The following is a 12,884-nucleotide window of genomic DNA, read 5'->3' on the forward strand; positions in this document are numbered from 1 at the left end:
GGAAGGAAGAGCCCACAGCTGTAACACAGTCACAGGAAGAGATTTGGGGTTTGTCCTAATTAGTCAGGTGGTTAAAAGTGGTGGCGGGAAGTTTGTGCCTTCAAACATGGAAGATTCTGGTGTATCCTGTAGCCTAAAGCAGATCTAACTCCTCTAATTGTGTTTCTTGCCTGAGAAGGATGATGGCAGGCTCAACCCAAGAATGACATTGAACAATCCAAGCAAAGTTTAGTTCTTTATTTGCTCACACCATGAAGACAGAATCTCGCCAGGCTAAACCTAGAGTACTCTAACCCTAACAGATACACCTTGGGAGATTCTATGGAATGGCTCTTTTAGTTCTCTTCCTTCTCTGATCTTACTCTGGGTTGGGTTGGCTCTTGTCTCAACCCCCCACCCATCCAACTAACCCCCTCTTTGGAATGTGCTCCCTTCTTCCTGAGAAACATCCATTTCACTAGGGTTTATTACATTCTTCCCCTTCCATAGGGATCGTCCCTCACCAATCATCTCTAAACCAGAGGTCTCCAACCATGGCAACTTTAAGCCTGGTGGACTTCAACTCCCAGAATTCCCCAGCCAGCTTTGCTGGGAGTTGAAATCCCCAAAGCTGGCTGGGGAATTCTGGGAGTTGAAGTCCGCAAAGCTGGCTGGGGGATTCTGGGAGTTGAAATCCCCAAAGCTGGCTGGGGAATTCTGGGAGTTGAAGTCCACAAAGCTGGCTGGGGAATTCTGGGAGTTGAAGTCCGCCAGGCTTAAAGTTGCCAAGGTTGGAGACCTCTGTTCTAAACCACATCCAAGAGCACATCAACCGCATCACAGATGATCTAAACCAACATGGAGTGTTGCCTGCACCACTCATTGGAGAAACTGTCTTGAGCATACAAAGAACGTTTTAAACAAAAACAACAACAACGCCACCTACCTCCCCGGCCTTCGCTATCTGCTGGTTTCACTTGGATTGGGCGGTTCATCTGCCAAAGGAAACAGAGGAAGGATCGGTGAGATTCTAGGGTTTATATAGAGTCATTCCATGTTCTAATATGGATCGTTTTTTCCGAACTGGGGCTCCAGATTTAGATGATATCCTGAGACCTCTCTGTCTGTGGAGATTCTCAGTCATCCAGGTCACGATTGTCCCAAAGGTGCTTTTTCAGAAGGCAACTAGACTGTCTCGTTTTTCTTTGAAGACGCTTCGCTTCTCCTCCAAGGAAGCTTCTTCACTTCAATGTCCTGGAGGAGAAGCGAATTATCTTCAAGGAAAAACAAAGGAAGTCTAGTTGCGTCCTGAAAAAGCACATTTGGGACAGAGGCATCTACGTGTCTTCACCTCATTTTCTTGGCAAAACATTTGTTGAAAGGGAAATGGACTGAGCACCGTGATAGGAAGGGAAAAAAAACACAACAATTTAATTTGGTTCGGTAGTTCCGTGCTAGGACCCATAGTGACTAGGTAGTGGCACCACAAAACGAACACTTGGTGAAGATCAACAATAAAATAAATCAGACTACCATCATGAAAGAAAGAAGGATCAGTAGAAAAAAAGTCAGGTTCATCCAGTTTAGGAAAGAAAGACCACATATTACATTTTGGGAGGGTAACTCCTAAGAATCTTTGTAACACTCTGAATTGGTCCTTTTCCCCTAAGTCCTGCATCAAGGAATTGGATTCCACATATTTCAGTTTATCCAAGCGATTATTCTAAATCTGCTCCAGTTTTTAGCTTTTCTATCAAGCTTCACGCATGCAACATAATTTCAGAAGGATGGCCCACTGACCTTAATTTTCTCAATGGAAGGTAAAACGGTTTGCTACTCCTCTCACCAGTAGTATTGTCTCGATTGCCAAACTTACTCTCCCCCCGTGTGAAGTTTTAACCAGCATTTCTCAACCTTGGCAATGTGAGGACTTCAACTCCCAGGATTCCCTAGCCAACACGTTGATTGGAGAACTCCGGGAGTTGAAGATCACCCATCCCAGAATAGCTAAGGCTGAGAAACACTGCTTTTGGATAGATCAAGCATGATCATCCTAGATTCAAGGGGAAGATACTCGAAAGGTTGCGGAAGGCTCGGAGTTTAGCCAACACGAGTCAGGAAAACTCAGAAACAAAATTAGTATAGACAGAAAACAGCCACAGCGTGTTGACTGTTGTGAGGTTCCCATACCACAACAATATGTGACTTGTTTGTTTTTTGGCTTAGCCCACAACACAAACTCAGCCATGGTGGTTTATGAACTGCACTTCATGGCTTAGGATGTGATGGAAATCCAAACGTTCAGTAAACAACGGCCAAGCATACTGAGGCTTATTGTAATGACGGAAGCCAGTCTGGAGGTCATGTGAAAATGCAACCGAATCCCAGGGCAGGTGGATAAAAAAAATGGAAAAGGCTTCCTGAAAAATGGCTGGTCTAAAGAGCTGGCCAGAATGTCGTACCAGAAACTGTCTGCATGTCAACACTTCATGCAAGCATGACTGCGTCTATCTAAGCCACTTCCTAAGGAGGCAGGATTGGAGCGAGCTAAAAAGATAAACGCTACATTTATAGCCTGGAACATCAAGCTAAGAGAGTAACATGAACTGAATATAGAAGCCTCCAGGGGTACCACAGTGCTGTTTGCAAAGCCTCCTCTGTTGCCGTGGTGAAGGATGCTTTTCCCAGCATCCCTCGACCAACCGGCTGTGTGCAGCTCCTCTCTTGTCTCTCTCAGCCACCTGACCACTCTCCTCCTGCCAATCAGACTGGCTAATTGATTTGTGTATTAAGAGACATTGTTGATGGCATTTGATGGCTATTAAAGTCAATTAAAGCGCCTTCACTTGATTGGGGTGACAGTTGAATGGATACGGACGCATCCAATCCGGTACCCAGCGTTTGGAGACAAGCACAAAGAAAGCCATACGTCTACCTATATCCTACGCTCCACATCTGACCGTCTCAAGGAAACCCATACACATAAATCCTGCATGGCTGGAACATGGAGTCTCTTTGCTGCACTCAGTTTTTTGGACTTTGGATTCAGGAACTAGTTAAGAACTAGCTTAGTAGCCTCAGAAGATTAGACAGTACAGAACATGGACACCACCTTTCAGTAGGCTGACATTTTACAGATCAGTATTTCTCCACCGTGGTAGCTTGAAGATGTGAGTGCTTCAACTCCCAGAATTCCCCAGCCAGCAGATGATGAAGTTCAACTCCCAAAACTATGTAGACCATTCTGTAAACCAGAATGGACTTCAACACCTCAAATTATGTGGATTTCAACTTCCAAAATTATACGGACTTCAGCTCCCATGTTTGCCAGAGAATTGTGAGAGTTGAAGGCCACATTATCTTCAAGCTACCCATTATCTTCACTCTTTTGTGTAGAGAGTAAGGAAGATAACTTAATGGAGATATGCAGGAACTGTTGCCTAGGTAAAAGGGGTTGAAACATTGTTTTAAGAGCCAGATAACATTCAGAAGTGAGTCAGGCAGATGCTCCCCTGATTCACTGGAGTGTAAGAGGTCCAGCATAATAAGACCTGCAAGATTCTCTTATTAGACCCATCTTGATAAAAGTTAACTTTATCCTTGCTGTGGTGTTGATTTCCTGGTTCAGTCTATCTAGAAGGGCTGTTGGGTGTGTCTAAAATCAGATTGTCCACCAAAAAGACTCACCTGAATACATGGAAGCAACTAATCTCTAGTAACCTGAACATGTTCGAGTTGCTTTCTAGACTTAATTTAATATTTGTTGGTTTTGCAAATTCCTAACTTGCTTCCTAGCGTTTCACACAACCAGCTCTGCCCCTTTTGCCTGAGGCTAATGGACCGGCTGGTGAAGGAACACCAGCAAGAAGTTAAGTTGAAAACTTTGAAGCTATTCTTTGGCACCGCAAGTTTTTGATGCATCTTGGCAAGAGAAGCTCCGGTTTGGCAGACTAGCTTACTTCTCTTGGGAAGAGTCAACTACTCAATAAAGAGTCCATTCCTCTCTTAATGACTAGGCTTTGCCAAGCTTAACAAGAAGGACTTCTGTCCAGTTTGGAAAACAAGAATGGTCTGCTGATCCTGAATCTGTCAGGAGGGTGGAAAATGTGGTATGCAGAATAGTCAGGTTGGGATGTGGGTGAGTGTGGAATGGCACCTGATGTAGAGATACCAAATAATAAGATTGAAATTGGAAGGGGTCTTGGTGTCTTGCTCAATCCAGATTCCATTTGTAGCATTCAAATGGGACGTCCCCGACAGATGGTCATCGAATTGCTTCCTAAGTATCTCTACAAAATTGGCCTCAATTTATTCCCAGCATCTGATCTTCCGTAATGTTAGGAAATTTCTTCTATTGGAGTCTCTGGCCTTCTACTGTTTGTCACATCCATGGCTCCTCCTGACTTTGGAAACTGGCAATGTTTCTGATATGGAAGACAACTAACCGTGTCTTCTCTTCACCACACTAAGTGATAACATATTTGGAATCCCCAGAAAATTCATGTATTCATTATAAGCTCATTTTCCCTCCTCCGGGAAGTTTAAATTATGGGTATATGTGTGACTGGGTTGGATGCTGTCCCGTTTTTTTCACACCTCGCACATAGGAAACTATGGAGAGAGAAAAAACCTTGGCAAAAATATTCTGCCTTGGCCAGCTATTTTTTCCATTGGTAAGGTCTTAATCCTTGCTTATCTGGGTGTTGGTTGCTGGAAATGATGTGCTCTGGTATTGTTTCTTTCTTGATTCCTGAGAAGCAGGGATTAACACCAGACAAACAAATAAGCAGAAACCAATACCCTAATCAAAGAATTACCAAGAAGGAAACCACAGCCCCACCAACACTGGAAGAGCAAGTGACTGTATATAAACAAGGAGCAAACCTACACCCACTAACACTGATGATGTTACCTAGTTAGGTAACAAAACATCTGCATGTAAACAACCAAGTTTAGAGAGGACCCAAAACGCCACACAGTTCGACTCTGAGCGATGTATATTCTCTTCTATAAGAGAACTAAGTGGGGACTTCAAATAATAACTTCCATCTGGCTCTGTATCTTGTCTTCTTTGTACCATGTGAAGTATGAGAGGAACCACAAGTCCTTTTTCAAGAGGTGGGCCTTCTGAGGATTCCCTTCTCCAGAAGCCTACCTGGGGTTTGCTTCACGGCCTTTCCTTCTAGAACCATTGTCACACTTCCCCCTTTTTTTGTGATCCAAATTAAAAACGACTACAAAGAATCTAAGAAGAGTTGGCTGGATGATACCAAAGAGTCCGTAGATGACGGATCCATTTTGTTGAGATGTCACTTCAATGCTTTGGGAGATCCAGAACGGGAGCACCAGCAAGATATTCTCCCTAGTGTCAACTCATACAATATTTCTATGGTCTTTTTAGAGTTGCCAACAGAAAGGGAGTGGGGAGCAGTGCAGCTGCTCGCAAACCAAAACTGCATTCCATAACCAATCTTCATTCAGAAACCTATCACTTCTCAACTATCTGGGCTTATCCTGACAAGCAGAAACCACCTGGCCTTCTAAGGACACTCACTATAACTTAATACAGGATTTTCCATTCTGATCTTCCTTAGATATTAGACTTCAACCCCCAAAATTCCCTAAAGTGCAGAACCATTGCTGAGAATTCTGGGAATTAAAGCCTCCACACCTGGAGGTTGCAAGCCTAGTGTCAACTCATACAATATTTCTATGGTCTTTTTAGAATTGCCAACAGAAAGGGAGGGGGGAGCAGTGCAGCTGCTCGCAAACCAAAACTGCATTCCATAATTGTTTTCAACGATAGTAACTAGGTGACCAAAGTTTCTGCCGTGCAAAATTGTAACTGGAGAGCATGATTGATGACTCTTGGCTATGGATGTGTCCCATTGGAGAATATGAATTACGATACACCCAGGGGGTGTGGGGGAAAACCAGGGTCAAGGGTGACAATGAATGATGTGTCTCAGAGTCAGCTACACCCAGGCAATGCTGGCATGTTAACTCCCAATAAATCCTTTTGGAGTTTGGCTAGAGACTCATAAATGGGGGGGGTAACTGCCGGAATCCTTTTAATATGTCTGTGGAGATTCTCAATCATTCAGGTCATGGTTTCTCCAAAGGTGCTTTTCCCAAAAAAAAAAAAAAAAACCCAACTGGACTTCCTTGTTTTGTTTTCCTTGAGGAAATGAAGATGCTTCCTGGATGAGGAGTGAAACGCTTTCAAGGAGAAAAACCAAGAAAGCCCAGTTTTTCCTTTTGGGACAAACCACCGTTGATCCTTCTTCTCCTTCCTGATCAATATGCACGAAGATGGGCAACCCACCCACCGCTGCCAGTCAAGAAAGTTTGCCGTGAAGTTCTTGTCCGCCAGAGACCAATGGCAAATATTTCCTTTCAATTACTCCTGGTTCATAAAGCTAATGCTTGTTCCAAGCGGCGGGCCGTATCTATCATCCCTGAGGCGGCCTCCTCACTACATTAGTTTTATGGGCCTGCACCCTTGATGGGCCACGTTTGAATCCTGCCAGGGATACGACGAACAAATTAGTCAAACTGACACCGAGGGGAGTTTTTACGAGACCTGGCTCCAGCCTGTCTCCCCCAGTTCGGCTTCTTCGTCTAGGGAACCACTCCGTAGGGCCAAAGCTAGATCCCAACGCAGCTGCACCAGTGTTCCTTCAAAAAGGGGCACTCATCCTTTTCACCTGCATGTCCTTCCCCAGGTGAGAGGACACTGCTATCGAGTTATTTATTAAATCAAATTTACTATGGCTGCCTAGCTCACCCAAGTTGGTGTCACCAGGCGGCTTTCAAAATTAAAAGAAGGCCACCGCGTATTAAAAAAACAACAACCCTGATCTCCTTGTGTAGATCTAATGGACAAAGGCTGTCTAAGAAGCAGAAGATAAAGAGGACTTTGTGGAAATCTACATTTCCAGGTGGAAGCATCCAAAGTCTCAGTTTAAAACAGTTTTTTCTCTCCACCTCAGCATCGCAGAAGGATTTCAACACCCAAGAGCAACACCCAGCCAGCATGCTTCTAACTATTTCCAAGTTGCTGAGATGGAGGAATCCTCGTCTGGAAGCAGCCGTGAAAGGATCCATGACAGAAAAGCAAAAGAGATTTCACACACACACACACACACACACACAGAGTGGATTTTGCTTGCCCTATGCTCCAGCAACAGTGAAATCAACCGATGAAATTAGGATTTTTCAGGAAGAACGCAGAGCTAAATAGGTTGTTTTGGTTTTTGCTACAACAATGCCAGAATCAATTTAAATATCCATGGTCCCAGAGAATGAGAGATGTGTGTGTTTATATATGCTCGGTGTTATATTATAAACTGAAGACATCATTCATACTATTATGGATCTGTGTTAGATGTCACAGATGTCGTTATTGTTGTTAGAAATGTCGTTATTGTTGTTAGAAATATGTTTATGTATATATTTTTAATGAATTTGTATCTATTGTAATGCTGAACAGGTGTTATTTTATGCTGCAAGCTGTAGGCTGACAGAGGGAATCAAGTGGATCATCAGTTTGGAGTCACTTCACGCCCACAAGAGAGATCTAGGTCCATCCCCCCTTGAATTCCGTAGATTCTTATCTCCCGCTAATTTCTCTTGGCTGTTAGTAGTTCAGATTCCTGTAGAGAGCTAGCAGGGAATAAAACCTGTGCTCATTTGAACAACCCAGGTTCCTTATTTCTCGCCACCTGACACAGAGTTTCCTAACCTGAATAACTTTTAAGATGTGTGGACTCCAACTGGGGAATTCTGGGAGTTGAAGTCCACACATCTTACCCACATGGGGAAACCCTGCTTTTAAGGAAAGGCTTACTTTTCTGTGGTGGGGAGGAAGAATTCATTTTTCTTTTTTTGTTTCAAAGGAGAAAGTTTCCCCGAGTGAGGAAAGGTCTTTAGGGGAGATCAAAGTATCCATGGGGAAACGAAGTCTCTTTCCCCATTGCACGTGGGGACGTTTATCTCCTGAAAAGGAATAAAACTGTGTCCCTCGTGTCAAAAAAAAGGCCACCAAACATTATCTGACAAAACTTTGCCTCTTTCCCCCAGCTCCTGAGAGGGCTGAGCTGCCTATGCCTTTGAAGCACTCACCACAAACACACAAACACACAGATTTTGTTTTCTCCGCTGAGTCTGCTCACCCCACCCCACGCCCTTTCTGGAATCTTCCCTTGTTTCTTCAAATGGAGATGAAACTTAATGGTAAATCAGGAATAATTATTTCTCTGTGTGTTTGTTCCTCCAGTTCTGGCGTTCCCAAAGGACGTTTCCTAAATCCTGTTGACAGAGATTACATGGGCAGCAGGAGAGAGTCTCAGAGGAGATAAGGCAGCCTGCAGGCAGCCCGTTAACAACGCAAGACAGCACACGAAACGGCGAAGATCCAGGTGCAACGAGTCAGCGGGGAGCATGATGGTTAGCCCAGTTACTCCAGCAACAAAGCCCAATTGTTCCCATTGATCGCTCGGTCTTTGCCAGTCATCCTCAAACTGACAGCTTTGGGCCGGGGAATTCTGGGCATTGTAGTCCACCTGTCCTAGCTGAGGCTGAGGTTACGGATCACTGCCATGCATCGCGGTGTCCATCAGACCCAGTTCTGGCCAACATCCAGGGCACTGGGTTGGGAGAAGCTATCCTAGACTCTCCTTTTTTGTCAAACCTCACAGAATAAGGAGATGTTATTGATGATGATGATTGATGATGAGCTGTGGTGGCACAATCGTTAAGAGTGCAGTACTGCAGGCTACTTCTGATGACTGCCAGCTGCCTGCAATTTGGCAGTTCAAATCTCACCAAGATTGACTCAGACTTTCATCCGTCTGAGGTGGGTAAAATGAGGACCCCAATTGTTGGAGGCAATAGGGTGACTCTGTGAACCACTTAGAGAGGGCTGAAAAGGCACTATAAAGTGGTATATAAGTCTAAGTGCTATTTCCTTCCTTCCTTCCTTCCTTCCTTCCTTCCTTCCTTCCTTCCTTCCTTCCTTCCTTCCTTCCTTCCTTCCTTCCTTTCTTCCTTCCCAATGGTTAGAATGCAGCATTGCATGCAAACTGCCCACAGTCTGGAGTTTGATCTTGACTGGCTCAAGGTTGACTCATCCTTCCATCCTTCCAAGGTCAGTCAAATGAGGACCCAGATTGTTGGGGGCAATAGGGTGACCCTGTAAACCACTTAGAGAGGGCTGAAAAGCACTGTGAAGCGGTATATAAGTCTAAGGGCTTTTGCTATTGGTGATGATGATGTCTATTCAGTTGTGTCTGACTCCCGGCGATTCTATGGGCCAGGTCTCTCCACATCTTCCAATCTTGCACTACTTAATATAAGGACGCTAGTTCTTTCTAGATGTCCTGGTCTGTATCATCCCTAACCCCAGCTAGCTTGCCCAATGAGGGTGAGGGGGTTTGTAACCTACCCCAACTGAGGAAGGAGAAAAGGCTAGATTGGGTGACCTCTGGGTTCCTTCTTGAACTTAGACGGCCAGCTTTAAGTTCTGCGGAGAGGTTACTAGAGTGACTCTCTTTTAACAGGATTGCAAGTTGGTCTCTAATAGAATTGGGGGAAACGCTTCTGGAGTAAGGGAAGGAGGGGGAGAGAGAGAGAAACACTGTTTATGGGGTTTGCTCCGAACCATGACAAACAACATAGCAGAAGCAGATATAAAATAGAAACTCTGGGGAAATGCAAAGTAGAGGATCAGAAGGGGGAAATAATTACTTTCTGCAAACCCCAAGAGTGATTTGGGATGAGCTGCCGTTACGAGTATATTGTTCTTACTGCACTTCAGGAATTCTGACACCAAACTCTCAATCTGGCCTGTAGATTGAACACTTCGCTCAGGCCACTCTCTGATATCATTCCTGCTATTGCTTTAACAGCAGTAGCAGAAATGGTAGAAGCAGTAATAATCTCATGACTATAGATCTATCAGCACTGTCTAAGGTTCTACCCAAGATTAATAACACTGAATTTTTTTTAAAAAAAAACACTTCTCTTTTTATGGCTCTGTAATCCCTTAATTTGGGAGTCAGAATGGCTGGAGGGAGCTGAGAGTTTACTGGCTGAATGCCCTTCCTGATGCCTCGTGGAGTTCACAGCACATTTTTTTTTCTTTGCGCCTTAGGACAGAAATATCTGCCGCTATCTAGGGTTTCACTCTCAATTCTCCAAGCAGCAAGCGAGTGTCTTCACCACTAGGTCACCACGCTGCTCTTATAACGCAATGTTATTGTGTTATTAATAACCGTGAATTAAGTAAAAATAAAATAAAATTGCCTCTTGGCATTTGGTTCGTCGCCAGAGACAATCAAGTGGCTGGGTCTCTTGAGTTTTTCCAGAAGTAGCACCATTTCCTTGCCAGTAAACCCAATGTCCCTCTTTCTCCCCAAAGTCATAAAAACAGCAGAGCGCTTTGTAACGCTTGGAAGACTGATCGGTCCAATGCAATAGAAAGTTCCCATGGTTCACTGAAGCCCCCTTCCTAAAAGAAAACAACCACAAAGCAATCCCTACTCAGAGACAACTCGGAGGAAAGTAAGACTTCCTTGCCCTGTGGAAAGTTTATTTCATTAAAAACAACAACAACAAATTGCTCGCCTGCAGGAACGTTTTGGGTGAGGAGGCCTCGCCTGCTTGGAAAGTATCTTCAGAAATCAATTGGTGTGAACATCCTTCTCCAATTCTTGTCTTCCTCCTGCTCTTGGGAGCCCAGGAATAGAGACAAGGAAGGGGAAAAAACCCAAGGAACTACCACTCTGCTTTCTGATAAGAGTAACCAGCTACTTTGATGCCCCCTTTCCCTCTTCACAGATGCCAGGAAGCTGTCTGAGGAAGAAGAGAAGTAGAATCTGAAGATGGTAGGAATGGTCAAGACATTAGCTATATCTCTCTGAGCATCGCAGGTCCATTGCATCTGGAATTATAAGGCTGAGAAAATGTCCAGACTTGGTGGCCAAGTTACCTAGTCTTTTTCTGATTCAAGTCATTCCAGTTTTCATTTCGTATGGTATATATACAGCCTGTTTTGTTTTGTTTTAAAAAAATAACGATTTAAAAAAGACACCGCCATTTCCTCAGATGGGTCTGCTGACATGAGCATCTTTCAGTAAATAAGTTAGGATTTCTTTGAGCCGAGAAAGGTCATCACTGACACCCATCGACAACTGGAAATCCTTTATGGTCTTTTTGCTTACAAGCGAAAATGATTTTTGTGACTTATGGTTTTGAAGTTTAGGAAGAATAGGTTTTAGAAAGAAGAGACTTCTGGTGTAATCTTAGGGGCGGAAGATTAGACTTGAATCAGTGGTGGGATTCAATATTTTTTACTACTGGTTCTGTGGGTGTGGCCTGGTGGGCGTGGCAGGGGAAGGTTACTGCAAAATCCCATTCCCCCCCCACTCCACTAACCTGCTTTCCAGCTCTGTTGTCCTGTGCAGGGCAACCAAAGAAGACCCAGCAGATAAACTGGGACTCAATGGGAGGCAGAGAATAGATGGGGGCAGAACCAGTTAGAGGTGGTATTCGCCGGTTTTCCCAATACTCAAAATTTCTGCTGTCAGTTCTCCAGAACCGGTTAGAACCTGTTGAATACCTCTGATTTGAATATAACCGCTGAGAGGAAAATCCGAAGTCACTTCTTTAATATATAGATTTTTATATGTTTTCTCTACTTTTCTGTTCATTCCTTTTTTTTCCTATTTCCCTTTTTATTTTGTTTTTTTCTTTCTTGTCTGCCTTTTCTACATTTTTTTTCTAATATATTTCTTATATGTAACATCTTTTTAAGAAACTAACTGTATAAGTTAGGAAGTTTTTTTTTAAAAAAGTTTGATAATTATCACCATAATAATCTAGTTTTTTTTATTCATCTAGTTTATTATGACTAGGAGGGGATTTTGCCTTTCACTTAGCCTAGTTGCACTAGAGGAAGTAACACGGTTTCCTCTTGGTGTCAATGCTACACTTAGCATGTGGATGTTTTCCGTCCTTTAGGAATTATGGATGGAAGGGTGTGTGTGAGTCTCTGTTCTGAATTTCTTGCCGTTCCTCCTCTCGCCATGCAAAGCCCTGTGTGGAATTAGACAAATCGCTCTCAAATGAGCGAACCCAGTGTGACATATTCTTCAGGGCAGATAGAATGAGCCTTTCCACTCTGGGTGCCTCAGTTGTGGAAATGCAACCGCCGACATGAGGCAGGGTAAGATTTTGAAACAACACGACAACAACGCCAGAGCAGGATGCAATAAATATTACTATATTTTGTACACCTCCTTTCTGAACACATGCACAATAGTGGAAAAGAGGGAATCCTAAACAAACTGAAAGACCCTTTGGGCTTTCTGGAGTGCCTGTGTTTCCTTCCAGAATCCCCCGAGCTCGCTTTCTCCAAAAATCATTAGAAAAACACTATGTGGCAGGCAGAGCCATAATTCCACATTGATAATCAGGCAAAAAGCTATGTGAGAGGGACGTAACTTTTGGATACGTTTGGCACAGTTTTAAAAAGCTGCTAAGAATGTTCAAATCTTGATACACTTCTTGCTTTCTCACAGTACTATCTTCAATTCGTGACCTCATGGATGACCCTTGCTTGGAAGGAAGGAAGGAAGGAAGGAAGGAAGGAAGGAAGGAAGGAAGGAAGGAAGGAAGGAAGGAAGGAAAAAGAAAAAAGGAAGGAAGGAAAAAGAGAAAGGAAGGAAGTAGAGAAGAAAAAGGGAAGGAGGGAGGAAGTTAGGGAGAGGAAGGAAGGAAGGAAGGAAAGCAGGAAGGAAGGAAAAAGAAAAAAGGAAGGAAGGAAAAAGAGAAAGGAAGGAAGCAGAGAAGAAAAAGGAAGGGAGGGAGGAAGAAAGGAAGGAAAAAGAAAAAGAAGGAAGGAA

General features: G+C 43.7%; 1 protein-coding gene across 8 annotated transcripts in view; it reads right to left on the reverse strand.

The window, feature by feature from the left end:
• The window catches only part of CELF6 (CUGBP Elav-like family member 6), a 149,036-nt gene that overhangs the window by 45,360 nt on the left and 90,792 nt on the right, over positions 1-12,884 (reverse strand). For all 8 annotated transcript variants that reach the window (XR_015745121.1, XM_087941496.1, XM_087941499.1 and 5 more), the window contains one exon: positions 926-974. Coding sequence is in view for 7 of the 8 variants with exons in the window: in XM_087941496.1 (XP_087797622.1) it covers positions 926-974 (49 nt within the window). In the remaining variant the exon portion in view is untranslated. The remainder of the gene's footprint in view (positions 1-925; positions 975-12,884) is intronic.

Source organism: Pseudonaja textilis, chromosome 13 (assembly GCF_049901715.1).
Source record: "Pseudonaja textilis isolate UNSWEBS1 chromosome 13, rPseTex1.2, whole genome shotgun sequence".
NCBI classification, from domain to species: Eukaryota; Metazoa; Chordata; class Lepidosauria; order Squamata; family Elapidae; genus Pseudonaja; species Pseudonaja textilis.